This window comes from Cicer arietinum, chromosome 6 (assembly GCF_000331145.2).
Source record: "Cicer arietinum cultivar CDC Frontier isolate Library 1 chromosome 6, Cicar.CDCFrontier_v2.0, whole genome shotgun sequence".
NCBI classification, from domain to species: Eukaryota; Viridiplantae; Streptophyta; class Magnoliopsida; order Fabales; family Fabaceae; genus Cicer; species Cicer arietinum.
This window is the reverse complement of record NC_021165.2, coordinates 1817891-1844881: the sequence shown is the minus strand read 5'-3', so window position 1 is coordinate 1844881 and position 26991 is coordinate 1817891. Positions and strand designations below refer to the sequence as shown.

The following is a 26991-nucleotide window of genomic DNA, read 5'->3' as shown; positions in this document are numbered from 1 at the left end:
CATTCTGTAACGAATACTAATAACTGGGATTCCTGTCCTTTACACTATCCCCATCAACAGACTCGGACGGTTTGATTTGATCAGAAGGTCTGAGGGCGAATAGATGATGGGAATTTTTTTTATAAATATTTTCTACTAAAATAATAAATTTTTAATATCTTTTTTAAATAGTAGTTTTTTTTAATATTTTTTAAACAAGTATAAACAGAAGTTTGTCCAACTTAAGAGTAGAGTAGGTTAGAATGGGATAGTTAGAAAATTTAAGAATTATAGACGATTTAAATATTTTAATTAAATTAATTTTATTTCTAAATTGTGTTGTTTAGATAAATGAATTAGACTTTTAAAATGAGAAATTTTTATATAATGGTTAAAATTATAAACTTGAAAAAAATAATAGGGATCGTCATTCATATTTCTTAAAGTAGAGAAGGATTTTGAAATTCGCTAAATTTAGTTTTGATAAAATATTTGCATAAAATCTCTTTATTTTGAACATTCTATAAATTACATCGAAGATTTTGAATTTTTGAAGAAAATTACAAAAAACTTCTCATCCAAATATGTGTTATATAAATGTATTATTTGATATAAGAAAAGAGAGAGCAATGATATTATTTTTAAAGGACAAATATGCCCTTAAACTAATTTGTTTTCTTATTCTAATTTAATCAAATAATTTAGTTTATTTAACTTTAAAATTAATTAATATTTCATTTGGTCCCCCAACTTACCCAACTTGTTGGGGTTAGTTCTTTTTCAATTGACTCCTACATAGCCATGACCGCACAGCACAGTGTCACCGATTACCACTCAACACCCACAAAACCATTGACGTTTTATCTGATAAGAGAAGCAATATAAGGTAGCAATGATCCACAACTTTTGGTCTTTCTTCTGTTTTTCTTCGCCCAAACAGGAGAGTGACTCATTTTTTTTTCATACTTCTCTCGCGTCTAAACTGGGCCGAATATTAGCCCAAATCCTCGTTGCACTAAACAGAAGGGTTTTCCTTCTTTCTCACCCGAAACAAACAAATAGGGCTTTAAACGGGTTAAGCCCAAACTTGCAGCTGCTGCTGAAGAGAAGAGAACATGGTGGTTCAGGTCGAACCTGCTAAGCTAAGGTGGGGAGAATTGGAGGAAGACGATGGTGAGGATCTTGATTTTCTGTTACCTCCAATTCAGGTGATAGGCCCTGACCATAATGGAATCAAGAGCGTCATTCAATACAAATTCGATGATGATGGTAACAAAGTTAAGATCACAACTATCACTCGCACTCGCAAACTCGCCCACGCGCGTCTCACCAAACGCGCCGTTGACCGTCGTTCGTGGCCTAAATTCGGCGATGCCGTCCAGGAAGATGTTGGTAGCCGCCTCACTATGGTCTCCACTGAAGAGATCCTTCTCGAACGCCCTAAACCTCTTGGTCTTTATCTCTCTCTCTCTCTCTCTCTCTCTCTCTCTCTCTCTCTCTCTCTCTCTCTCTTTTTCTCTTGCTATCTTAAACCCTCAAATTTGTAGGTGTTACAATTACTAGACTATTTTCAATATCACTATCAATATTATGCAAATGCACCGAATTTCATGTCGATTCTAATGTACCTATTTATGATTAAAGTTATTAATTTAAACTATATAGGAGTTAATTCTTAACCCAAGAATGATTGGATTGGACTTATCAATTAATAGAATTATTGAATTGGTCTACTTTGCATTTCGATTTGCTTTTGTGATGCTATCATATGAATTACTGGATTTTTCACTTGTATAAGACATTAAAAGTGTTCATGAAGTTAGTTTAGGTTTCTTAATTAATCTCCCTTTCAACCTAGTCTATTGGAGAATTAGTCTATCAATATCATGATATGTAACGGTAACTCTGTATATGCAATTATTAACAGGTTCCAAAAATGAAGATCCAAAAACTGTTAACCCATTGTCACAATTCCAAAAAGGTGCTGTTCTTATGGTATGCAGGACTTGTGGGAAGAAGGGTGACCATTGGACTTCAAGGTGTCCATATAAGGATCTCACACAGCCATCTGAGGAGTTTGTTGATAAACCTGCTGCAACGGATGCAGCTGCGGCTCCAGCCGGTTCGACTAAGGGTGTATATGTACCTCCCGGCCAGAGAGCTGGTGCAGAGAGGACTTCTGGGTCAGACATGAGGCGGAGAAATGATGAGAATTCTGTTCGGGTAACCAACCTCTCGGAGGACACAAGGGAGCCTGATTTACTTGAGCTGTTCCGACCTTTTGGTGCTGTGAGCAGGGTTTATGTTGCTATTGATCAAAAGACTGGCATGAGTAGGGGCTTTGGCTTCGTCAACTTTGTCGGCAAGGAAGATGCTCAGAGGGCTATTAACAAACTCAATGGATATGGCTACGATAATCTCATCCTGAGAGTCGAATGGGCCACCCCAAGAACAGCCTCCTAAGTATTGGGTGCTATTGAGTTCTGCCCCCCTTTTCCTTTTGAAGATCTATCTGTTTTTGTAATCTTAGTTCTGGACCATCTGTTTTCTTTTATCTGATTTATTCTTTAAAAGTAAACGTCCACTCAAAGATCACTTGTTGGTAATTGATGATAATCAGTATTATGAGTATTGTTTACAGGTTGGCATTCTTCTCTTATTATAATTACACAGAAGAATATGAGAAAATCGTTTGGTTCATTCATTTCCTTTATTAGATAAATACATAGATATATTAAAGGGGCATCCAACTTGTGAGCGAGGTTGCATTCCTCATTTTCTCTACCTAAAATACTGCTGCTGGGCTTAAACTGTTGTTGATTTCTTCAATGTCCTTGCTAAGTTGACAAGACTTTGATTCTATGAATCCCATTTCAGTCTACATCGTTTGTATATTTGGATATTTTTATTGGTTGTAGGCATGGTTTTGGTGGTTAATTCTGGAAAGCAGAGCGGGGCAGCCGACCCTAAAAATGGGACTGCAGGATAGTGTTTAAGGAGATTACTGCTATTTGATCATTTTTTTAGACAAATGACATATATATTACTTTAAAATTCAAAAATACATTTAAATACTCACAAAAATCAAGGACACAAAGAAGGTTAAGTCTGTTCAACATTTCAAGTAACAAAATATTAAAGGAAGAGAAGGAAAACATAGAGGTGGTACTTTGCCAACACTAAAAACAATAGATTTTTTTTAAGGACAGACACAGACAAGATTAAAAACAAAACATGAAGAAAAAAAAGAACGAGGAATGAAGGAAACTAGAAACAACAGAGAGGAGGAAACAAGAACATGGTGGCGGGTGGACGAGATGCGTAGAAAATAGAACGCAGGGATGCTAACTTAAAAGGGAAGCTCGCGAAAAGGAAAATAGTTTATACATTAAAATCTCAATTTCTTTTGTGCGCTTGATTTGTTTAGGTGTGAATTCACTAGATAAGAACGTGTATTAGAGAGCGACGAACTGACTATACTATTCCTGAATATGTAAGTGAAGCAAAAATAATAAAGAATAAAATATTAAATTGAACAAATTATCAACATTATTATAATTCTAAATGCTTTGTTTAAGAGTTGGACAAACTGGTATTTTAAACATTTTCCATTTTATAAAACTACACATGCAATTAAAACTTCATTTTCAAACATGAAAGATGATAATTGAAATTGAAATGTCTAATTACGATTCCAAAATTCAATTCCAAATCTGTTTCGATACTCCGAACTTACCTGAAAGTATTCTGTGGAGATATTTACAAAATATGTAGACCTTTAAACTGGTAAAAAAGGTGCACCACCTAAAGTACGTGTAAACTAAGTATATCTGCATCATCTAATACTTTGTTTTGACAAATAGAGATTATCATCTCAGTCAAATGCCAAAAGCTCATCCAGCTGTTCCTCTGTCCAATGCGGAATTGAACTTTTCGTATTCACGATCTCCTTCTGTGTTTCCAAGTGATTTTTCCTTCCAGTTTCCTGACTAACAGATATATGTGCTGAGTTTGTTGAGGAACTATTGGCTTGAGCAATCCCCACCAGATTGTCTTCTTCGCCCAATCCAGGATGGTTTTGTTGGTCTTCCATCTCAATGTCAAGCTCGGCATCACAAGTGACTTCGAAATGTCCAGCATCATCCTGTCTCAGTGACAAGTTTTCTTTATTTGAAACAGTTCTTTGGTTTCGCTCATCTCCATTATTAGAGTGACAGCTACTTGAAACCAAAACTTCATCCCTTTGTTTACTACTATCTGCTAATTCTCTAATCCTCAAATCTACTACAATATTATTCAGGATCCCTTGAGTTCTTTCATGTGACAGAGGGAATGCACTGTTCAGTGGCATCCAAGGCTTTTCATGTGTTTCTGTTGCAAAGACAGCCGATTAATAAGCAAACAAACTTAGTAATTAGTATTGTGAAGGAATGGGATAATTTGTATTCTTCTAGTGAATGCAAGGAGATCTATCACAAGGAACATGAGCCATATAAGTGCATTTTAACTATATACCTGCCCTGCTAGCAGGAGTAGTTAGTTTGACCGATATTTGTTCTGATGGAGGTCCACTGTCCTTGGAAAAGACCTGTATAGAATGAAACAAGCTATAAGCACACAAACAAATACCTGCCAACGGATCTCATTCATCAATCAATTAAGGAAGAAACAAATTGGGTCTAGAACCAATTAGACCGAAATGCTATCACCATTTTTTCAATACAATTTTCCAAGTTTTTAATTAGAAGAGCAAATCATACAGACAAGGCTACATTCAGTTCAACACAATTAAAGCGAACATGCTACAACTCTTCATACCTGGCAGATAATGGAATAGAAAAATGAAAAGAAATGTCAAAGCAAAGCAGAGATAATTACCCCATACCTTGATTATGTTGCTCAATGTTATATTCAGATAACAAGTAAAGCCATTAGGAGAAAACACAGCAACCTGCAAGCAGTATACTTATCGGTTTTGTTCATTAAAAGGAAAAGGGAAAAAAAAATTGATGAACAAAAACAAGCTAGGTAGAAAGGGAAAGGAAAGAACCTTTTGGAGAAGTAAAACAGAACCAACAGTTATATCCTTTCCAAAATTTCCTTCAGTGAAAACCCTGTGATAAACTGTAGCACCAACAGAGCCCGTAGGGTCCTGAAAAGAAACACTTAAGTCACCACAAAGAAAAGAAACACCAAAATACAAGGCAGCAGCATAATGAATTGAATAGAGAAGCACCTTTAGGGTAATCGTCATGTCTCCAAAACCGTTGGGAGTGCATGATTTGATAACAGCAACGACACGGTCAACTCTTCCTTCACCGTTCAGATGCTTCTTGATCGAGCTCAAAGGCGTGGCAGATTCTACATCAACTGTAGCAACAGTAGAATTCAACACAGTTTAAATTAAACTGGAAAGTGAAATGAATGAATGAATGAATTAACCTACCTTGGGAAGAACGAAGAAATTGCAAGGCAGAAAGCCATGGATTGGCGGTGAAATCGCGATCAGTGTCGTGACCATTTTGGAGGGCGCGGCATAGGAATTCTTGAGTGGGGAGGAGGTTGGATGCAGGTAAGGTTCTGCGTTGCATCATGGCGGATTGAACAGCACCGGCAGGACCGGGAATAAGAGGAGAAACGGAGGTGGTTGGGGTATTATTGTTGCAAGGGCGGAGAAAGTTGGAGAGATCAGAGTCGTCGATGTCAAGAGCTTCCCAAGGTTCCAATTCCATGTTTACCAAAATCAAATCAAATTCACATTACCCTAGCGCGGGAACAAAACTCTTCTCTATTCTTTTTCTCTTGGTCTGCCCCTCAACCTCGCCCTCTCTGCATTGTTGCATTCAATTTTCTATATTACTTGTTATAATATTTTGACCCGCATAAATTTAGTTATGTCTAACAGAAAAATATTAAATTTCTGTATATCGATGAACCAACTTTTAATATCTGTTTGTTGAAAAAAGTATCAATATTTAATGTTTTATTGGAATTATTTTCGGTAAAAGAAATTTATGAAAATTTAAAAAAAGAATTATATTTTTATCATGGATTAAATATTTATATGCTATTATATGTTATAAATAACTATTAGACAATGTTAAGACATTTTTGAGAAACATAATTTTTTATTTTATTTTAAATAATGTTATTTATCAAAAACAAAAGCAAGGAGATGATAATTTATGAAGCAATAGTATAGCTTCAAATATCAACTACTTACGAGGATATGAAGCTATAGTCATTTCTTATGACAAAATTTAAAAAATTATTGATTTTATTTATTTTATTCCAAGCTTAAATTTTTAATTTTTATTTTTATTTTATCTCAGAAGATATATTAAATATTATGATAATTAATTTACATAATTACGAGATTTTGAGTTCAAATCTAGATCAAAATATTCAACTCATGTCGACATTTGTCGGTTAACATAATTAAAACTTAAGAACAACTTTAAAATTTATTTATAAATTTAACTTTTTGTTAAAAAATCAGTGTTTTCCTATCTTATAATTTCACAAACTATTTGAAATCTTAAGAATATGTTATGCTATAAATCAATTAAAATTCAAAGTATAAAAATATGATTGTAAAAATTGTTTAAAATAAAAACAATGTTACACACTTTTAATATTTATTTATTTATCAAATTAGTCTCGTAAAATTGAATTAATCTCAGTCCAATGCAGAACAATCAACACACATTGAAATATATAGGGGAGAAACAATGGTTGTTAATTTTGACGTTAACAGAAAATACACATTGAACAATAAAAAATTGGAAAGTGAAGAACGTGATTGGCGGAGAGATGAAAAGAGGATCAGACACGTTGACAGTAGAAGCGAAAATCATCCGTTACCTCTCATTTTATTTCTTAGTTTAGCACTACAAAACAAACCAAAACCTTTGTTTCTCAACCTGTCTCTTACGTTATTATTATTGTTATTATTCAATTCCAATTGAATTGAACCTCACAACTCCCCCTCATCTGAGCATTGATTGTTACATCAAGCTGTTTAATATTAATGTGATATTATAGTAACTAATCGTGAATCATTCTGAAAGTAGTAAAAGGGAGATGGAGGGAGAGGGAAATAGTGGTAAGTCGCTGATGGAAGACCTGCTTGGTCTTTTAAGAATTCGCATCAAGCGTGGCGTCAATCTCGCCGTTCGTGATGTCAATACCAGCGATCCATATGTGGTTGTTAAGATGGGAAAGCAGGTACCTACCTACTTTTTATTAATTTCTCTTCATTCTAACTCCATCTTCACACACCTTTATAAACATTATCTTCCAGAAACTCAAGACTCGTGTCATTAAAAAGGATATTAATCCTGAGTGGAATGAAGACCTTACATTATCTGTCACAGATCCTGTTCTTCCATTCATACTGGTAATTCATTCATTTTTTATTTTTGTTTTAATTAATTATTCGGTGACTCTAATTAATTATCATTTCTAAATTTGCAGACTGTGTATGACCATGACACATTTACCGCAGATGATAAAATGGGAGACGCTGAATTTGACTTGTCGCCATACATAGATGCTTTAAAGATGAACTTAGCAGACATCCCAAACGGTACTGTAATAACCAGAATACAACCGAGCAGACAAAACTGCTTGGCAGAGGAGAGTTGCATCACTTGTACCGATGGCAAAATTGTTCAAGATGTTGTCCTTAGATTGAGAAATGTCGAATGTGGTGAACTGGAAATTCAATTGCAATGGATTGATCTTCCTGGTTCCAAGGGTTTATGATCTTCTTTTTTTCTTTTATTAAATAACTGCTACTTCATGCACTTTCTATTTTTTCATTCTCCTTTCTTTCTTACATGTTTTCTTCTTTCAACTACGACTTAGCTTCTTCTCAATGTATTTTATCATGTTATTTACTTATATATATACATAATTAAAGGAAACTCACTATATTGTTACCATTTCTTGCACATTTTTAATACTCTCTCGATCCAATTCATATTTAACTCTACGGTTAAATGATGGTTTAACTAACTATTTTTACGCTGCTAGAGAATTAGAATTACAAGCTCTTGTACCATATACAAATCCTAAAAACAATAAGCTATGACCTAAATTTATACTAATACAAAATATTCAAGTTCATAGTACTTATTTTTTTAATCTCAAAAGTTCTCAAATTTTATTCGAATTAATTAATCTAAAAACATATTTTATACATTTAGATTGACAAATCCAAACATATATTTGTATATATTTCAGAATATTGAATAATGGAATTAAAAAGTCAAACTCAAACTAAGATATTAACCCAATATATCAAGCTAATAAATGTCCTGACTTTATCTTTTCCACTCTACTTTTTTTGTTTGGCCTTACTAGTTAAGCATTATATTTTATTTTTGAAAATAGCAATATCTCATACTATCTTTAGTTTTTTTTTTTTTTTTTTTTACAAGCTCTTGTACCATATACAAATCCTAAAAACAATAAGCTATGACCTAAATTTATACTAATACAAAATATTCAAGTTCATAGTACTTATTTTTTTAATCTCAAAAGTTCTCAAATTTTATTCGAATTAATTAATCTAAAAACATATTTTATACATTTAGATTGACAAATCCAAACATATATTTGTATATATTTCAGAATATTGAATAATGGAATTAAAAAGTCAAACTCAAACTAAGATATTAACCCAATATATCAAGCTAATAAATGTCCTGACTTTATCTTTTCCACTCTACTTTTTTTGTTTGGCCTTACTAGTTAAGCATTATATTTTATTTTTGAAAATAGCAATATCTCATACTATCTTTAGTTTTTTTTTTTTTTTTTTTTTTTTTTTTTTTTTTGTCTTAATACTATCTTTCATTTTAATAATTAGATTCTTGCTAACGAGTCTTCAAATATAATTGTTTATTTTGACAAAAAGGTCATTATAAAGAATCAAGAAAATTAAAGTTTGCCTTAAGAATACATAGGTCAAACAATTATCAATATAATAAATCCATTATTTTTTCCTACAAAATTATCTCTCTTGATTCCTAACTAATGGCACCTACGGACAATTATTATTGTCTTTGTTCCACAATTTTATACAGTCATTTTATACTAATATCAATAAAATATTGATTTTATTTTTCATATTATACTCCCTATGCTTTATCACTGTTTATTTTGCAAATATTTTTGTAACATTTCTTGTTTATATTATGAATGAATAATAATTTTGTAAAGTAAGACATATAGTAATTCTCTCTTCGTATAAAGCTAACTATATTTATTAATTGTTTTGTGTTATTCGCTAAAATGTTAATTTACATTAATTGTGGGACAAATAGTACATTCTCCTAACTATTCGGTGCCACCTGGAACAAAATTTTGAAGGCACGGAGATCAAATAGTCATCGAAGGAATCAAGTGCCTCTATGGTGCGATATAAGTCATTCTATCAAAAAATTGTTTCAATTATTCGGCGGTATTTTGTTGAAACAATTTATATAGTAAAGGACGTATGAAGTAAAAAAAGGACAATATTTAATATTAAAGAAGATTGAAATAAAGAAATTAAATGCATGCCTTCCTTGTATGGTGTTAGGAAACATGAAAACATATGGCAGTGGGTGCAGAAAAGCATGGTTTGCATATCTAAGAATTGTATATGACTCACTGACACGCCCATCAGCACTGTTTCCGGCCTTCTTAACTCTCATTCCTGTTCACCTCAATGGCTTCCATCATTAACTTCTACGCGTGCTTGCTTGGGTTATCACTTCTAGGACATAGATTCACTCTGTCTCTTCTTCCCATCCAAGAGACTGGAGTTTGTTAATATTCATTTTTTTTAGTAGAACGCGGACAAGATATAAATTTATGTGAAACTCTTGTACACAACCCACAATGTCATCTTTCAAGAATTAAAAATTAAGTTGAGAAAGGAAAAATCACTATTATTATTAAGAGTAATTCAGATCATTATCGTCCAATTGTTTTATACGAAATTTTAACTATATCATTTAAAATTACGATGTTAAACTCTTACGATTAAACTGACACATAGAAGACGATTACATATAACTAAATTTTTGATAATTATTTTTTGTTTATAATCTACATGATTATAGCACTTTTGAATGATAAAATTTGTTCATTTTGATGCAAGTTTAAAAACTTAAAATTAGGTATAGATAATTCCCTATAAACTAAACTAAATTGAAGTTGATTTAGTTGCTTATTTTGTCTCTAAGAAACGTGAAACATGAAGTTGCTTTTCATTGAACTTAACTTAGATATAAGCTTACGTGTAATCCCACCTAACAAAATGAACCGAAAACTCATGGCAGCAGCGGCAAGCCTTTCAAGTTTCAATTTAATAAAACTCTTTTCAAAATGGTTTATTTTTGTTCTTTCCCCATTCAAGTTGTATTTTTTTAATCATTTGTCTATGTATGTTACATGTATTTTGTTCAATTACTAAGCATTTGTGTCCATTGACGAGAATATCTGGCAAAAATACTGATTGTTGTGAAATTAAACTTAAAAAACGTGGCAGTTGAGTGAAACATGTTCTAACATACTAATAGGAAAAGGCAAAAAATAATTTTAAATTAATTTTATGATTTTATCCATGTATTTTATGTGATTCATAATTCAAATCCTTACAAAAATAAAATAAAGTAAGAGGAGTGGAGAGTTTAGGCAGAGACATTTCCCTGTACTAGACAGTGGATCCAAAGCTTAAAGAGATGGAAAAAGGTATAGATGCTCTTTGCAAAGCTTAAAGAGTTGCCTCCAAAACAAGTGCTTCTCGTTCCCAACCCAACCCAAAATGCTTTTTCTATGCCTTTTACCGATTGAAGTTTGAACTCCCTTAGAAGGTAGTGCATCAATGCAGATTTTTTATTTCTTTTAAAAATTCAAATATAGTATAACTCTAACCCCTCTTTCTCCTACCCCCAAATCCAAACACAACTCAAGACAAAAACTATAAAACAAATAGTTTTCATATTGGTCTAATAAAAATTCATCATATTACCATGCTTGATTATATTTTATTTAATAACTACATTTTCAAAATATTATTGATTTCTAAGTGTGCATTTAATTTTTTTCTTATTTTATTTAATTAAAAAAATAGATAAATCAAAATGCCTCCTGCATTGTGCTTTGGGGACTGAAAATGTGGCAGCTCCAAAACCAAAGCTGAAAATACTATTTCACTCATATTCACTTTACTACCTCAAAAACCAAAACACATGCTCTTCCTCCCACATCAACACCATATTTTCTTTGTTTCTATTCTTCAACTCTCTGTTATGAACAAACAAGTTTGAAGAATAATTAAGATGATAACGTTAAAAGATTTCTACCATGTAATGACAGCAATGGTTCCACTTTACGTTGCTATGATGTTAGCATACGGTTCAGTTAAATGGTGGAAAATATTCTCTCCAAACCAATGCTCCGGTATCAACCGTTTCGTCGCTCTTTTCGCAGTTCCGTTACTTTCTTTCCATTTCATAGCCTCCAACAATCCTTACAAAATGAACCTACGCTTCCTCGCCGCAGACACACTTCAAAAGATCATCGTCTTACTCGTTCTCACTGTTTGGTCCAACGTTTCCAAAAAGGGTTGTTTAGAATGGACAATAACACTCTTCTCCATTTCAACACTCCCAAACACTTTGGTCATGGGAATCCCTCTTCTCAAAGGAATGTACGGTGAATTCTCAGGAAGCTTGATGGTGCAAATTGTTGTTCTTCAGTGTATCATTTGGTACACGGTAATGCTTTTCATGTTTGAATTCAGAGGAGCAAGAATGCTTATCTCTGAACAATTTCCAGACACTGCTGGTACCATTGTTTCTATTCATGTTGATTCTGATGTCATGTCACTTGATGGAAGACAGTGTTTGGAAACAGAAGCTGAAATTAAAGAAGATGGTAAGCTTCATGTTACAGTGAGAAAATCAAATGCTTCAAGATCGGATATCATGTCGAGAAGGTCTCAGGGGATTTCATCTACAACACCTCGACCTTCAAATCTGACGAATGCAGAGATATACTCTTTGCAATCATCAAGGAACCAAACTCCAAGAGGTTCAAGTTTCAACCATGCAGATTTGTTTTCGATGAATGGTCGTAATTCGAACTTTGGTGGTTCTTCTGAATTGAATGGACCAACATCGACGGGGCATAACGTTGTTGGTGGTGGTAAGAGTAAGAATAATACTAGTAGTCAAGTAGGGCAGAAAACAGAGGATGTTCATATGTATGTTTGGAGTTCACCAGTTTCTGATGTGTTCGGTGATCACAAACAAGTTAAATTGAATGTCTCTCCAAGAAAAGGTAGTTGATTTATTAATTCTTTTTTTGTGTTTTGTGTAAACTGTATATGTTAATTGATTGAGTGTTATGATGGATCAGTGGATGGTGGAGAGAGAGGGGAAATGAATGAGGAAGGTGTGAAGGGGAACAAAAAAACGATGCCAGCAGCTAGTGTGATGACGAGGTTGATATTGATAATGGTGTGGAGAAAACTTATGAGAAACCCAAACACATATTCAAGCATAATTGGCCTAACTTGGTCACTTATTTCATTCAGGTTATACAATACAACTAATAATTGTACATTTTCGTCTTTACTTAACTAATTGTAATAGATGTGTTGTGAATTGCATTGCAGGTGGAATATTGAAATGCCTGCTATCATAGCAAAGTCTATTTCTATATTGTCAGATGCGGGGCTTGGCATGGCCATGTTCAGTCTTGGTCAGTATACATCCTCCTTTCTTCTTTTTATCTTACAACAAGTATACAATTAAACAATTAAATTAAATAATAAGAAAAACTAGAACTTCACTTGTTCTGACCTTTCTTTGCTTCAAAAACTCAAAAAGAGGGGACAAATCTTAAATTTGAATGTTATTATAATAAATACTAATAAATAAATAAATGCTTTGTTTGGTAAAGCAATTAAAGAAGCAAGTATAATATATGCCTGGCCAAAAAGCAAAGTATAAAAGATAGTATGGCGGTTGCTTTTAAGGAAAAGTTAATGGTGGGGATGATGAAATTGAAAGGTGTTCCACAAGACAAAAGAGGGTTTAGAAGCATGCTTGACTTGTGTGTTTGTTGCTTTTGATGATGTGGAAATGACAGGTCTGTTCATGGCTTTGCAACCGAGGATGATAGCATGTGGAAATTCAGTAGCAACTTTTTCAATGGCCGTTAGATTCCTTACGGGTCCAGCTGTGATGGCGGCTGCTTCCATTCTTGTTGGCCTCCGAGGAACCCTCTTGCACGTTGCCATTGTTCAAGTGTGTACAACATCTTATCTAGCTACTTACATTACATAGTTGTTTTCACTTTTCCTATCTCACTATTATAGTAAACAAAATGCAGGCAGCTCTTCCACAAGGAATTGTCCCATTTGTCTTTGCAAAGGAATACAATGTACATCCTGATATTCTCAGTACAGGGTAACTATTTTCTCTTCATCTTTTTTTTTACTTAGATTTCATATGGAGTTATTCTATTGGCTCCTTCATTTAATGTTATTAAATGCAGGGTAATTTTTGGGATGTTGATTGCATTGCCCATAACGCTCTTTTATTACATCTTGTTGGGGATATGAATGAATATCAAAGACACTGCTGAAGATTACATGTGGCATTCATGCAAATTTCGTTTGAGCCTTCTAGCAATAGCCAAAGAAAGGAAAATACTATATGTTGGATGAAATAGAAAAGCAATCAACCCATTAGTTTTTGTATGTTAAATGATTGTCCTTGCTGCTAGCTAGTGGTACCAATTTATAAAATGGGCTATCTTCTTAGATTTCAAATTTAAACGTCCTCGTATTCCATACCTCTCTCATTAATTGGAACCATTATCATTTTAACGTACCCCACACTCTATTTTGAGTTTTTCTTTTGCTCAATTTTTACATGTAGCACATCTTATGATAAATTTAAGATTGTTCGCCCACTTATCAGCAAATTTGGGCAAGTATACATAGTTTTCTCCTTCAATGATTTAGTTAATGACGCGTCTTATCACCTAAATTATGTGGAAATACTGCCCTATAATAACTTATATATGTATATGTGAGAATAGAATAATTATCATGAGGAGGGTTTTAGTGGAAATATCATAACTATTTAATATGACTATCCTCTACAAGACCGGTAATCATTTTTTCTTTATAACAAGAGAATATGTTAAGAATGTGTTTGGATGGATTCATTTGAAATTTTGGAAAAATTATTTCAATTAAATTACTTTCATTTCTAAAATTTATTTTTTTAGATAAAATAAATTGTTCTGTTAAATTTTAACTACTTTTATAAATTTCAAAAGTTTTTGGATAAAAATAAAAATTAAATTTGGGTTAAGACTGAAATTTTAGAAAAGTAGAAGAACTGTTTTGCAAATTTTTAAGAATCAAATTGCAAATTTTGAAAATTTTAGTGATCAATTTGTGAAAATAATAAAAAATGTAGAGTTTAATATGCAAATTTTGAAACATATATGATCCAAATTGTAAATGTAAAAAAATTATAAGGAATATTTATGATTCATATATTATAATGTAAAGGAAAAATTTAAAATTCTTATGTTTTATTTAGTATTTAAATTTTTTTTATATTAATGTAAGTTTAGTTTTGATAAAATACCTAATAAAGTTCCTTCATCTTAATTTTTTTTCAAATTTATTATCCAAAGTAATTCGCATAGAATAATCTGGATTCCTTTTAAAAAAATCATTCATGCAAACGCACACTATAAGAATAGTGGGTATTGTTAGAGGGTATATTTTGGAGTGTCATGTTGAATAGTTATGGTTTGTCCACTTAATGTTTCTTCGTCACAATAATTATTTTTTGAAGATTGTATTTTAGTCATTTTCACATGAACCTATCACTTGACTGGCTAAAATTTTATTATCGCCAAAAAATATAAGATCAGTGAACCAATTGTTTAATTTCACAAGCTGCAAAGGTATGTTATTTTCAAACCTTGTGCATTATTTAACTGACAAAGTCCATCTTATGGATGGAGAATATCCATGGGTTTGGGAGCTTCTAATGTTGATATGTGGTATTTTGTATGCTGTGACTGTTACGCCTAATATAACCTTACGAAACAAGAAAAATTATAAGATGCAAGAAGGGTAGGTAGTAGAGAGTTAGGGAGTTTGAGTCTTTTATTTGTTACCCGGACGAGTAGTCTACCCGTGCAATTACATCATCATAAAATTATTAAGATTTTTATTTTATTTTACTTATAAATAAAACTATTTCATTTCTTTCTTTCATCCACATTCTTTCTCTTTCTCTCTTTTTAAATACTTATCAAATTAATTTTAGCTTGAAGTTACATTTAAATAATATTTATAATTTATTTATTTTGATTAATTTGAATAAAGTCATTTGAGTTTCTAGTGTTTCATCAAATAAAGATGTAATATTTTAAAATAATTTTAAATTATATTTTTTTATTAAAATTTTAAATTTTTTATTCGAATGAACCTTCAGAAATTTTATTCAGTCGTATATATATAAGAAAAAGTATAACTTAATTTGAGTCAGTCGTAGTACAACTCGTAGGTTAATATTACGTATCCCTTCTGTGTTTTCTATTTCCATCCCTAATAACAAATAAAGACCCAGAAAAACAAGGCTATTATTGTCTTTATTGATGCACATCTTTAGTATTCTATATTCACTAGTATTGTAAGTTTGGATTTGGATTGTCTACCTTTGAGTTGTTAAAGGTAGAGTAACTTTAGGCAAATTTTGTGATAAAATAGGAGAGTATGATATTTATGATGGAGAGAGAATCATGAGAGAGAAAACAAAATCTAGAGAGATATAGAGAGAAAGGTGGGAAAAAGTAGAGAAGCCAAAGTTAGACAATCTAAACCCTGTAAGTTTTAACAGTTAATTTCTTAGAAGGCTATTGTCCATTCAGATCATGCGTTGCTAAATTTTGATAGGAAGCAAAGTATACTAAATAAATGAAGCAATGGAATATTAGAGTGAATTAATTTTTAGTTGCTTCTGCTGTTTTCAATGGTCGTAGTTGTAGAGGAATACGTGTATTATTCTTCAGTGATGAGTGTGGATCTAATATTTTCTATTTTCAGGAAATAACAGGGTCTCTAGACCCATTAACAACATCCAGTCAAAATTGAAACCGCATTGAAATTAGATTGTCGTCGCATTAAAAAGAAGTGTTATTTTGTTGGTCAATTAAATTTAACAAATTGTATTAGACTTTTGTTTGAGAGGATAAACCCAAGTATTTTATTTTTATGTCCATGAGTATAACATGTTGAACAGGGCGAAACCCTCAAACCAAATACAATTGACACTATTGCTAAAAGTACAACATTGGAAGGAATTAACAGAAGATTTTTTGTTTTCAGTTAGAATGAAGATTTAAAAATTTGGCAAAGTAACATATTATTATTTAAAATTAAATATAAATAAAAATGATAATTAAAAAGTTAATTTATCGTATTAGACAGATCAATTGTATTTTCCATGAATATTTGACCAACTCCTGGTAGATATATGGTGTCCGGTAAGTTTGCATCAACTTATATGATATGAGGAATTGCGGTTTAAATATGATTTTAATTTTTGAGAGGTTAAATTTAATTTTAGAGTTCCCAAGTTGTAAAATTGATTTCATTATGTTTGAATATTGTGTAATAAAATTGATTCTACTTTTAAAATTAATTTTAAATTAAAATTATGATTTATAATTTTTGAATTCAAACGTAATTTTTACATTAAAATTTATTTATTAATCTTATTGTTACTAAAACATATATAAATATAAATCATTTTACATTGAATTCACTTTTAACGAAAATTAATTTTACAAAATTTATTCAGACAATACTTTTGAGAAATTAAATCTGGTGAGAAGTATAAATGTTTTGTCTACGTATTTTCTTTATACATTTTTTTGAGTTAGGTTTTCATAATGAGATCAAAACTCATTTATTCTCTCTCTCTCATAATAAATGTAGTTTAAAGTTTGTATACATATATTTATTTTATCAAATTACTAATCTTAATTTTTAACATTTTTTACTATTATCAATATAAAATATAATAATATTTTTAAAGTTATGTATATAGTAATAATTAAATAATATATTAAAAAAATAATTAAAAATATTGAAAATTATAAATAATATTTATTTTAAAATAAAACTTTTTCCTAAAAAATAACACTCAAACAAAAAGAAAGATTAAATAAAAGTAAAATTAATGTTTGATTCGATAAAAGTAAGAAAGATCATAATTTTGCATATCATTTGTTAATTATATTTTTAACATGAAAAATTTACAGCTGTAATTTGACATTTATTAAAATAAATTATTGTAATAATATCATTTATATGTGGGATTATAGAGCACGTGAGAGTTTCTTTTTTAATTATAAATTGTATTACAATATAAATTTCGTTGTATTTATAGCTATAGAAGACTTTTGTACATTTATGTTTTTTAACGCTCTTAGAATTGTTGTTAATATTTTCGTGTTACATTTATATTTGGTTTTGATGTTGTATAAGTTAAGATATATATTTTTTTCTTTAAAATGGTCTCAATCATCTTTACAAAAGAAAATATATTGAAATCATCCGTGCCTCTTGTGGATGTAACAGTTATTGGTTATTTTTTGATTCATTAGATTCTAGTGTATGTGTTTGTCAAAGAAGACAAAAGATCGTGATGCGACTGCGAAACCACGTGGCGATGAACCATTGGCAGTAAGAGATCCTGATAGATTCCGTTCAATAATCGTTTGTTTCTTTCCGTCGATTGGATCAAGAATCTTTTGTTTCTATACAGATCAATTAATAATATATCAATACAATTTTGAATTATTTATTTTAATATTATTCCGAATTTAAATGTAAAAAAATTATGATTGTAAACAAAATTACAAAAAAAAAAATATCACTATTTTTTTCTTTCTAATAACAAACAAAAACTTTAAGACTCGAACACGCAACACCAAAAATTTAACTAATATATTATTTCTAAATATCATTCAATCAACAATGTCTCTTATATGATTATTAAATGAAAATATATAATATATAATATTTTTAAAATATAGTTAATTTTTATTACATTAAAAAATAGATTAAATTAACCATAATTTTTAACAGATAAAATAATAATATGAATTGTTAAAACGATTTTTAGTGTAAATTAAAATTTTAATCACATTTAATAAAAATATAACATGTGGTATTTTTAATTTTTTATTATTATAATATATACGTCCTTATGAAAATGATTGATGTGTGTTAAATGTCAATCTATAACATCACACTCTATTTTTAACATGTATTATTAATTAATTATGTTTATATTTATACGAAAAATTAATACCAATTAAGATATTTGATTATAATTACTTAATAGCACTTGAATAAGTGAGCAAATATTTTTTTTAATTTAATCGATTATATCATTTAAGATATTTCATTATAATTACTTACCATTATTTCAATGAGATGATACATATTTTTTTCAACTTAAGTAAATATGTTGGAAGATTATAAGATAGTGATTATGAAAAATATCTTTATAATTAAATTATAAATTACAAATTTTTTAAAAGTTAAGCATAAATTTTGATATTGGTTGGGTGATTGTAAGGATATAAATGGAAATCTCATTATAAATCAAAAGGTTTCCTCTAAAGTTGGATGGAAAACTCATCTCGTGATCTAAATTTCTTTATGAAAAAAATAATAAAAATACCTTAACCATAGGTTAAAATATTTATTTAATTATTATATTTGGGTGGAACGAAGGGTGTCTATAAATGGAGGTAATGGTTATAAGGAAGCAGGGCAGTGCAGGGTGGGAAAAGAGTTAGTACTTATTATTATTGTTAATGCAGCAAAGAGGAAGAGCCTTTAACCGAAGCTCCAGGAGTTTCTCAAGGTCTCGTATCGCTATCGAAGGCAGTTAAACTTTTCTTCTTTTTCTTCTCACACCTAAACCATTTCATTCTTCTGCCATCACCACCATGACTTCAGGTTAATCATTTCTTCTTCTCATTCCTCTTCATCTCATAATTCATGTATTTCTATATTCAACTTGCATTTTGTTGAATTTGATTTTGCAGGTATAGATGAGCGTGAAATTCAGAAATCTTACTGGGTTCAGCATTGTGCCGATCTGTCTGTTGAGGCAATGATGCTCGACTCCAAAGCTTCCGATCTAGACAAAGAAGAAAGACCCGAGGTCCTTTTTTTTCAGATTTATTATGTACATTTTTTCATTCTTAATTAATTAATTAATTAATGTAATTATATTGTTAGCTTTTGTACTCAAATGTAGTAATAATTAACGCTCTCTCGTGTTATTATTTAATCGTAATAATAGTAGATCCATTATCGGATCTTTGAATCGCAGCATCCTTGTGCTGTGTTCCTCACTCTACTTGCTGGTTAATTCATTTTGTGATGTTCTTACTTCACAATCAGTATCAACTCATTAAGCTCTGTTGTGTCTAGTTCATCCATTGATATTGGATGGTGATTTAAGCTATTCCGCTACTTCTTAAACTTATCACTGACCTCGATCATTTTATATCAAATGTCGTTTTTTTTTCTCGTTAAATTATACCCATCCATTCTGTTCTGTTATTAAAAAAGCTTATATTTACGTGTATTTTGAACATATGTTTTACATTGATTTTGGATATATATATATAGTTTATAAATGAACTGCAAAACTGTTTTGGAATTATCTGAAATTTTATATTATGATCTACAATTCTAGAGGCTAGATCTATAATTGGAACTTTCAAATTTAATAATAGTAGATAGTAGATTTTGTGTGAAAATCATCCACTTGATTTATGAGCATATGACTGGTTTTAATTTTCAATGGTGTCAATTCACAGCTCATACACACATACACGAGGGCATAGCATGTGAAAGTGTTAGAGGTGGAAATAATATTAACACTCCATATATGGGTTTGTGATTGTGAGGTTTGGGTTTACCCTTCTCTCAAGAGCATTCTCTATTCTCAGACTCGCACATTTCTTAATAGTACATTTGTTTTTGCTTGAAAAATAATCATATTATACTCTTCACAAATGCGACAAATATTCAGTTACATTCACCCCTTAAGTCAGTTGGTAATATGTTTGCCATGGAAGATATGTTGTGTGGCTCTAGCAAGACGTACAGTTGTTTTGAACCCAGAAAATCATATGTACTATTTTTTATTCTATGCTCACTCGTTATTGTAGTACTGTGCTCTGCCTTTTCCCACCATTTTGAAACTTCTGCCCTTTGAACTTTGGATTCCTATTTTTGCCTTTTCACATGCCTCTTTTACTGCTTGCAATATCAAAGAATGACACTCAATAATGTACCAATCCAATTCATAGTGTAATCAAAATCACAAGTATGAAAACAGGAAAAGAGATAATTTTTTTTAACTAAGAAGCATCAAATTTCACCTATATATTTTAATAAAAGAGGCCTGTGAATTTCTTTATGTATTTTCTTCATTGTCCCTTTCCGGTTACTTCATTTTTTTTATAGTCAGAGTGCTTTTGTACTCATCTGTTTTTAATTTACACAGGTACTTTCCCTTCTACCAGCATATGAAGGAAAATCAGTTATTGAGCTTGGTGCTGGTATTGGAAGATTTACTGGAGAGTTGGCCCAGAAAGCTGGTCAATTGCTGGCTGTTGACTTCATTGAGAGTGCAATAAAGAAGGTCAATTTACTGTCTTACTATTCTGAGAAATGATATGGTTGATGCACACACGTGTGCGCGCACGCACACGGCACACTCATCGTGATGTAACCTGAATCACTCATAATGTTCTGCAGAATGAAAGCATTAATGGACACTACAAAAATGCCAAGTTTTTGTGTGCTGATGTCACATCTCCAAACATGAAAGTTTCTGAAGGATCTGTTGATGTGATTTTCTCAAATTGGCTACTAATGTATCTTTCAGATAATGAGGTCAGTTTTGTTTATTTCATACAAAATTTTCATAATTTTATTTTCAATTCAGGTACTTTGAAGTCAACAGGATGTATGAACTGTGGAGTAATGACTCATGGGCCCAACTGATAATAAACAGGCTGTAAAATATAAAATCAACTTTGGTGTTTTTCTGTGTATCTTCTATTAGTGTTTTGTGGTATCCGTGAATTCAAGATCTCGTTAATTAACTAAGCAAGGATAAATTTTAATTTCTTTGCAAATAATTATTCTAGTATCATCAGAGAATTTGTTTAATCTCAATTATTGGGGAAAACTGTGTAGTATTTCTGCTACTCTTTGTTAAGGACATGGTGCTGATCAACCGACAAGTTTTCATTGATGATCATGCATTTGATTTGGAAAATAAATATTTCATTTGAAGAAACGTGACTTTTGTAGCTTCATATCACTAACCTTTTATTTTTCCCTTGGTGCTTCAGGTTGAGAACTTAGCAGAAAGAATGATGAAATGGTTAAAAGATGATGGATATATATTCTTCCGAGAATCTTGTTTCCACCAATCTGGAGATTCAAAGCGAAATTACAATCCTACTCACTACAGGGAACCCAGATTTTACACAAAGGTTTGTTCTTTGCAGTTACCTCTCCTTTCCTATGTGCAAGATTATTGTTTGATTAAAAAGAGATTCACATCAACTTTGAGCTCATTTTAGTGTATGATTTCTATTTTATAGAGATAGAACCTTTTGATTAAATAAAGAAGATTCAAAATATATTTGAACCCAATTAATGGAAGTGTTTTTTGATGGTAAAGACGGGCAAATGGTCACGGGTACCTTTACCAAATTTTACGGTCGGTGTCTCCTGTTAAAAATTTTCCAGACTTAGTTTTCTTTGGGCATTTATTTGATGTGTTGAATATTCATTGGATTAGAAGTGCCGGAGGATAATGTTGAGCTCTCATTGGATTGTATTTTACAAGCAAATAATACCCTGTTGGTTTGGTAACTTCGATCTGTCCTCTCCTATATTTATGCAGGTATTTAAAGAATGCCATATGAGTGATAGCTCTGGGAACTCCTTTGAACTTTCTCTTGTGGGCTGTAAATGCATTGGAGCATATGTTCGAAATAAGAAGAATCAAAACCAGGTAATGAAACATGATTTCCATTTTTCATAACTATTATCGTGAATTTAGCTTATCCAATTGACTTATGTATACATACGGGCATTAATATTTCTACGATGCAGATTTGCTGGATATGGCAGAAAGTCAGGTCCCAAGATGATAGGGGGTTCCAGAAGTTCTTAGATAGAGTTGAATATAGCGAGAAGAGTATTTTACGATATGAGCGTGTGTATGGCCAAGGCTTTATAAGCACCGGAGGACTTGGTATGCCTTTATATTTTCCTTTCTCCCCTTCAAATTGACATAGAAGAATGATCATTTACCCGGTCTAATGAATACCATACCCGACTGGCTGACTTGCTATTTAGTAATTTGCTTCACGATTACAAAGTATTACGACACTTCCTTTGCCTAAGAACACAGTAGTGACAGGTGTTCAAAATTATTGTAGATTCATGAGATAATGCACGTGTGCACAAGAATTCCACCACTTTACTATATTATCATTTTATTTTAATTTTGGTATATCTAGTATATATACTCCATAAATGTGCAATTTGGTATTTCATTATTCTTCTTCCCATAATTATAATATAATTTATATCTTTGCCTAGAATTTTGAGAAATATGTCAAATGTACCTCTTTGTCACTATTCAAGTATAATTGCTCTTATGTTACTATTTTGGCCTTATTGCAGTTTTAATCTCTCTATTTTTATTAGTTCATGAAATTGGTTCTCTTATTTTAAAATATGACAGTTTTGGTCACTCATTCTGATTTTTTGACTAAATAATGACAATTACTTTAAATAACGTGACATATGATACAATGATGTAAAATGATTAACACTTAAGAAATCGCAATAAAACTTTAAAAAAACTTAAGTTTCAACTTCAAAAAAATTTCATTTTTGTAATATACTTAGTGACATATGAATAATTAATGCATTTAGATAGTTCTGGAAATCGTGTGCCACATCATTTAGAATATGTTAAATCGTCATTTTTTTTTCAAACTTTTGAGGGAGAGACAAAAATTGTCAACTTTTAAAATATGAAATCAATTTTATGAATTTGTAGAAATAGAGAGACCAATCTGCAATGAAATCTACTATTTTTATTTTTATTTTTTTTAAATTCAACTGTGTCAACTTTATTTTATTTGTCTTATTATTTCTAATATGATGCATCAACTGCTCAGCATTCTAAGAACAAATATGATGCCATACTTGGAATTCTTTCTTTTTTCATTTGAAGAATCTATCATCCCGATCAGAATCTCCAAGGCTAAGTTCTTTTATTTCAACATATTGTTTTTGTGTTTCTAACCCCGATGAGTTGGTTAATGCTTGGACAGAAACGACAAAGGAACTTGTAGCAAAGCTGGAACTCAAACCTGGTCAGAAAGTACTGGATGTTGGTTGTGGTGTTGGCGGTGGTGATTTCTACATGGCTGAAAATTTTGATGTTGAGGTTGTTGGCGTTGACCTCTCCATAAATATGATTTCCCATGCTATTGAACGGGCTATCGGACTGAAATACACGGTTGAATTTGATTGTGCCGATTGTTCTAAAAAAACATATCCTGAGAAGACATTTGATGTAATCTACACTCGTGATTCCATGTTATACATAAAAGTAAGGAATTATCCCCTTTACCCTTAATTAAATTGTCGAACTAGTAGAGTGAAGCTTTAGAGCATTGAATAGTTTGGTAGCTTTATTTTCGTAGGTTTATGTCATTGTAAGCATCTTGGTTATTTATTTTTAGTAGCACGAGGTACATTATCAATTGGGATATCCTTACTCCTTGACCATTGCTTGGAATAAAAGAATTCCTATACTCTGGGTTGAAAGTGGTTCTGCAGTGGCCATCCACCTTATTACCCATAAATGTTATTCCTTCTCAGTTTTTACCCTTGCAAGTTAAACAAACCATTGGTCTCCTTGTGGATTTTAATTTAATATTTTCATTTTATTTTATTTTGTTTGATATTCTTGAAAATATTGACATTTGTTTTCTGCATTTTACTTTGGATTAATGCAGGACAAATCAACGTTGTTCAGATCATTTTACAAGTGGTTGAAACCCGGAGGTCAACTTCTAATTACTGATTACTGCAAATGTGCTGGAAGTCCATCTTCAGAATTTGCCAAGTACATTAAGGAAGGAGGATACCATATCCATGATATGAAAGAATATGAGCAGGTCCTTTCATCATCTGATTCTCTTTCATCCATTTGGTTTCGGCTGACACTACTTGAGTTTAAGTTTCTGTTGCATGACAATCTCCTTGTGTTCTAACTAATCTGCAGATGCTGGAGAACGCTGGATTTGATGTTGTTGTTGTTGAGGATAGAACTGATCAGGTTTGTTTCACCCTATGCTAGTTTGCTTGGCATTTGCATTTTTTATTGTCCTTCTCATGTTCTAATAACTTTATTACTTGTGGGATTTAGTTCGTGAAAACACTGGAGCAGGAGCTAATTGCTCTTGAGAGCAAGAAGGACGATTTTATCTGTGAATTAAGCGATGTGAGTTTCTCATTATGTTTCGAAGGTGACTTTTGTGATAGTTTATTGAGGTATGTGTTTTCCTTAATTTAAAAGTTTTAATTGCTTTCAGGATGACTACAATGAAATTGTGGAGAGATGGAAGGGGAAGCAGATCAGGGGTGAATGTGGAGAGCAGAAGTGGGGCTTGTTCATTGCCAAGAAAAAATGATACGCTTCATTAGTCTCTCATCAATTATCCTGTTCTAGTTCTAGTTATATCATATTGAGTTCCGTGTGAAATTAGTTTTCCAAATAATGCTTTGAATAATTACAGGTATTCGTTACATGTAATCTTGAACAAAAAATCGTGTTTTGGGAATGCTATTATTATCATAGACACCCGTGAAGAGAGCGTGCTCCTCGGTTTGGATGCGCTGTTGTTAACTTTGCATTTGAGGCTCTATGCTAAAAGTTTATTTCAGTATCCTGTTTTACTTGATTCAGTGGTAAATGTTCTCCTCGTTTGGAACGGAACTTTGAGAAGAAAACACGTTCCCCCTTTCTTCCTTGTTGTAGAAACCAACTAGTAATGATTTCAATCGGCTTCCCTTTCATTTAAAGGAGTGCTACCAACAGCACTCTTTTGGCATTCGCTTTCTAATACCTTCTTCTCTTCACTATTAATTGCTATTTACGCGCGGGTATTTCCATATATATATAGTAATGTCTAAACTTAAATATTCAAATCATCAACAACAAATATAAAATTTTAAGATCTATTACATGATTGGATATAAAAAATATTAGAAATACTTAAATTTGTGTTTGAAATCACTGCGGATAATCATGAATCACAGAGAGACTGATCTTGAACACTCCTATGTTTGTGGTTCTTCTTCAATCAATGTTATATGTCTTGGATGCTTGTTAGATGCAGTGAAAACACTTGTGTTGTGTATAATATGATATACTAAGGACTATAATCTATATATGAAGTAACGACCAATTAAGATTTTCATGATTTTGAAAAAAATTATTAGTGGCATTTACTCGTATTAAGTTTTATATTAATTATCTAATTAGTCTATTATTTTATTTGATCATCGATTAATTAAAACTCTTATTTGATAAAATATCAAATACAAATATTTCAATAATTTATCACTTGGATAATACTTCAAGAATTTGTGTGTATGTAAATGTTATCTATCTTTAGATTTTACCTTTACAATTTAGTTCACTTTATAAATCAATAATAGATCCTTAAAAAATACATCAATAATGGAACTATTGTTGTTGATATTACTGATATATAAGGTTATTAAACTCTGATCACCACATCAATGCACATAATGACATAGATGAATATGAATAAGTGATATGAAAATTTCGTGAAATATATTCTATAAATTATATTTATTTTCAACTGGTTCAATTGAAATTTTTACTGAGATGAAACTCAAGTTATTTATGTTCAAATTCAATATTTGAATATCCAATACATATAATGACATAGATGAATATGGATGAGTGACATGAAAATTTCATGAAATACATTCTATAAATCATATTTATTTTCAACTGATTCAGTTGAAAATTTTAGTAAGATAAAACTCAAGTTATTTACGTTCAAATTCAATATTTGAACATCCAATACATTAGCGATTATATCAAAATCAACAAAATATAGGAGATACAAAAAATGCACTCTCACTTATAAAAACATCTTGAAATAACAACAACATTGCAAGTAAGTAATATGATCACCTATGTGTCAAGTCTTTGGTTAATAGAGAGTCACCTAATATAAATGTTATCTCTATATATTCTATTTTTTTAACGGACACTATCTCTCCAACATACCTTATAAAACTTGTCATTGAAGTCCAATATAATTGATTTATAAATTTAATTTATATACATTTTCAGTAAAGCAGAAGTTAAATCGTTAAACATGTTTAATTTTTACTGTAATTATTTCTAAAATCATACCAATAGATGGTTGAAATGTGTTGATGATTAAAACTTTTTACATTGATAGTGTATGATAATAAATTTTTAAATTATATTACAATATAACTTAAATTTTTAATACATTTTACAATACCTAACCTAGTCACATAAATATTTCAATAATTTTCATAGTCTATTCCAAAATTTTAAAATCGAATATTGACGGTGGACAATTTTTCAGGGGCATATTCTCTATCCTATTGTTTTGTTCAATAATTTTGTGGTTTCTTTTTTCGTACAATTCACAAAAACATTGTATATAGTAAATATGTATATGCCTTATTTCTTGTGTCAAAAAAAGTATATATTTATATACTTTATTTCTGAAAAAAACTATTTTAAATAGAAATCAAATTGAAGG

At 31.0% G+C, this 26991-nt stretch overlaps 5 protein-coding genes across 5 annotated transcripts; 4 read left to right on the top strand and 1 right to left on the bottom strand.

The window, feature by feature from the left end:
* The first annotated feature begins 761 nt into the window (after positions 1-761).
* On the top strand, positions 762-2627 carry LOC101496121 (uncharacterized). The gene is made up of 2 exons (XM_004503215.4): positions 762-1431; positions 1907-2627. The coding sequence occupies exons 1-2, from the start codon at positions 1095-1097 to the stop codon at positions 2440-2442; spliced, it is 873 nt and encodes a 290-aa protein (XP_004503272.1). The 5' UTR covers positions 762-1094; the 3' UTR covers positions 2443-2627.
* Positions 2628-3646: 1019 nt separating this feature from the next.
* LOC101495798 (uncharacterized) lies at positions 3647-5844 on the bottom strand. Its single transcript, XM_004503214.4, has 6 exons — positions 5426-5844; positions 5216-5349; positions 5030-5131; positions 4865-4930; positions 4495-4567; positions 3647-4350 (listed from the first exon to the last, which is right to left on the bottom strand). The coding sequence occupies exons 1-6, from the start codon at positions 5709-5711 to the stop codon at positions 3854-3856; spliced, it is 1158 nt and encodes a 385-aa protein (XP_004503271.1). The 5' UTR covers positions 5712-5844; the 3' UTR covers positions 3647-3853.
* Positions 5845-6762: 918 nt separating this feature from the next.
* Positions 6763-7925, top strand: LOC101495146 (protein C2-DOMAIN ABA-RELATED 4). Its single transcript, XM_004503212.4, has 3 exons — positions 6763-7206; positions 7283-7378; positions 7456-7925. Exons 1-3 carry the CDS (start codon positions 7063-7065, stop codon positions 7744-7746), a joined length of 531 nt encoding a protein of 176 aa, XP_004503269.1. The 5' UTR covers positions 6763-7062; the 3' UTR covers positions 7747-7925.
* A 2742-nt stretch (positions 7926-10667) lies between these two features.
* On the top strand, positions 10668-13985 carry LOC101495470 (probable auxin efflux carrier component 1c). Its single transcript, XM_004503213.4, has 6 exons — positions 10668-12318; positions 12397-12574; positions 12656-12741; positions 13132-13289; positions 13375-13451; positions 13540-13985. Exons 1-6 carry the CDS (start codon positions 11316-11318, stop codon positions 13604-13606), a joined length of 1569 nt encoding a protein of 522 aa, XP_004503270.1. The 5' UTR covers positions 10668-11315; the 3' UTR covers positions 13607-13985.
* A 4873-nt stretch (positions 13986-18858) lies between these two features.
* Positions 18859-25101, top strand: LOC101494817 (phosphoethanolamine N-methyltransferase-like). The gene is made up of 12 exons (XM_004503211.4): positions 18859-19051; positions 19141-19259; positions 20616-20753; positions 20870-21007; positions 21472-21615; positions 22032-22142; positions 22244-22385; positions 23479-23759; positions 24169-24330; positions 24438-24491; positions 24582-24656; positions 24748-25101. The coding sequence occupies exons 1-12, from the start codon at positions 19042-19044 to the stop codon at positions 24844-24846; spliced, it is 1473 nt and encodes a 490-aa protein (XP_004503268.1). The 5' UTR covers positions 18859-19041; the 3' UTR covers positions 24847-25101.
* The last annotated feature ends 1890 nt before the right edge of the window (positions 25102-26991 follow it).

Coding starts and splice junctions, on each gene's coding strand:
- LOC101496121 (XM_004503215.4), top strand. CDS start 1,095: ATGGTGGTTCAGGTCGAACCTGCTAAGCTAAGGTGGGGAGAATTGGAG. Junction 1,432..1,906: donor CGAACGCCCTAAACCTCTTG/GTCTTTATCTCT, acceptor AATTATTAACAG/GTTCCAAAAATGAAGATCCA.
- LOC101495798 (XM_004503214.4), bottom strand. CDS start 5,711: ATGGAATTGGAACCTTGGGAAGCTCTTGACATCGACGACTCTGATCTC. Junction 5,350..5,425: donor ATTTCTTCGTTCTTCCCAAG/GTAGGTTAATTC, acceptor CTGTTGCTACAG/TTGATGTAGAATCTGCCACG. Junction 4,351..4,494: donor TACTCCTGCTAGCAGGGCAG/GTATATAGTTAA, acceptor TCTTTGCAACAG/AAACACATGAAAAGCCTTGG.
- LOC101495146 (XM_004503212.4), top strand. CDS start 7,063: ATGGAGGGAGAGGGAAATAGTGGTAAGTCGCTGATGGAAGACCTGCTT. Junction 7,207..7,282: donor TTGTTAAGATGGGAAAGCAG/GTACCTACCTAC, acceptor ATTATCTTCCAG/AAACTCAAGACTCGTGTCAT. Junction 7,379..7,455: donor CTGTTCTTCCATTCATACTG/GTAATTCATTCA, acceptor CTAAATTTGCAG/ACTGTGTATGACCATGACAC.
- LOC101495470 (XM_004503213.4), top strand. CDS start 11,316: ATGATAACGTTAAAAGATTTCTACCATGTAATGACAGCAATGGTTCCA. Junction 12,575..12,655: donor TGGTCACTTATTTCATTCAG/GTTATACAATAC, acceptor ATTGCATTGCAG/GTGGAATATTGAAATGCCTG. Junction 12,742..13,131: donor CATGGCCATGTTCAGTCTTG/GTCAGTATACAT, acceptor TGGAAATGACAG/GTCTGTTCATGGCTTTGCAA.
- LOC101494817 (XM_004503211.4), top strand. Junction 20,754..20,869: donor TTGAGAGTGCAATAAAGAAG/GTCAATTTACTG, acceptor AATGTTCTGCAG/AATGAAAGCATTAATGGACA. Junction 22,386..23,478: donor TATAAGCACCGGAGGACTTG/GTATGCCTTTAT, acceptor ATGCTTGGACAG/AAACGACAAAGGAACTTGTA.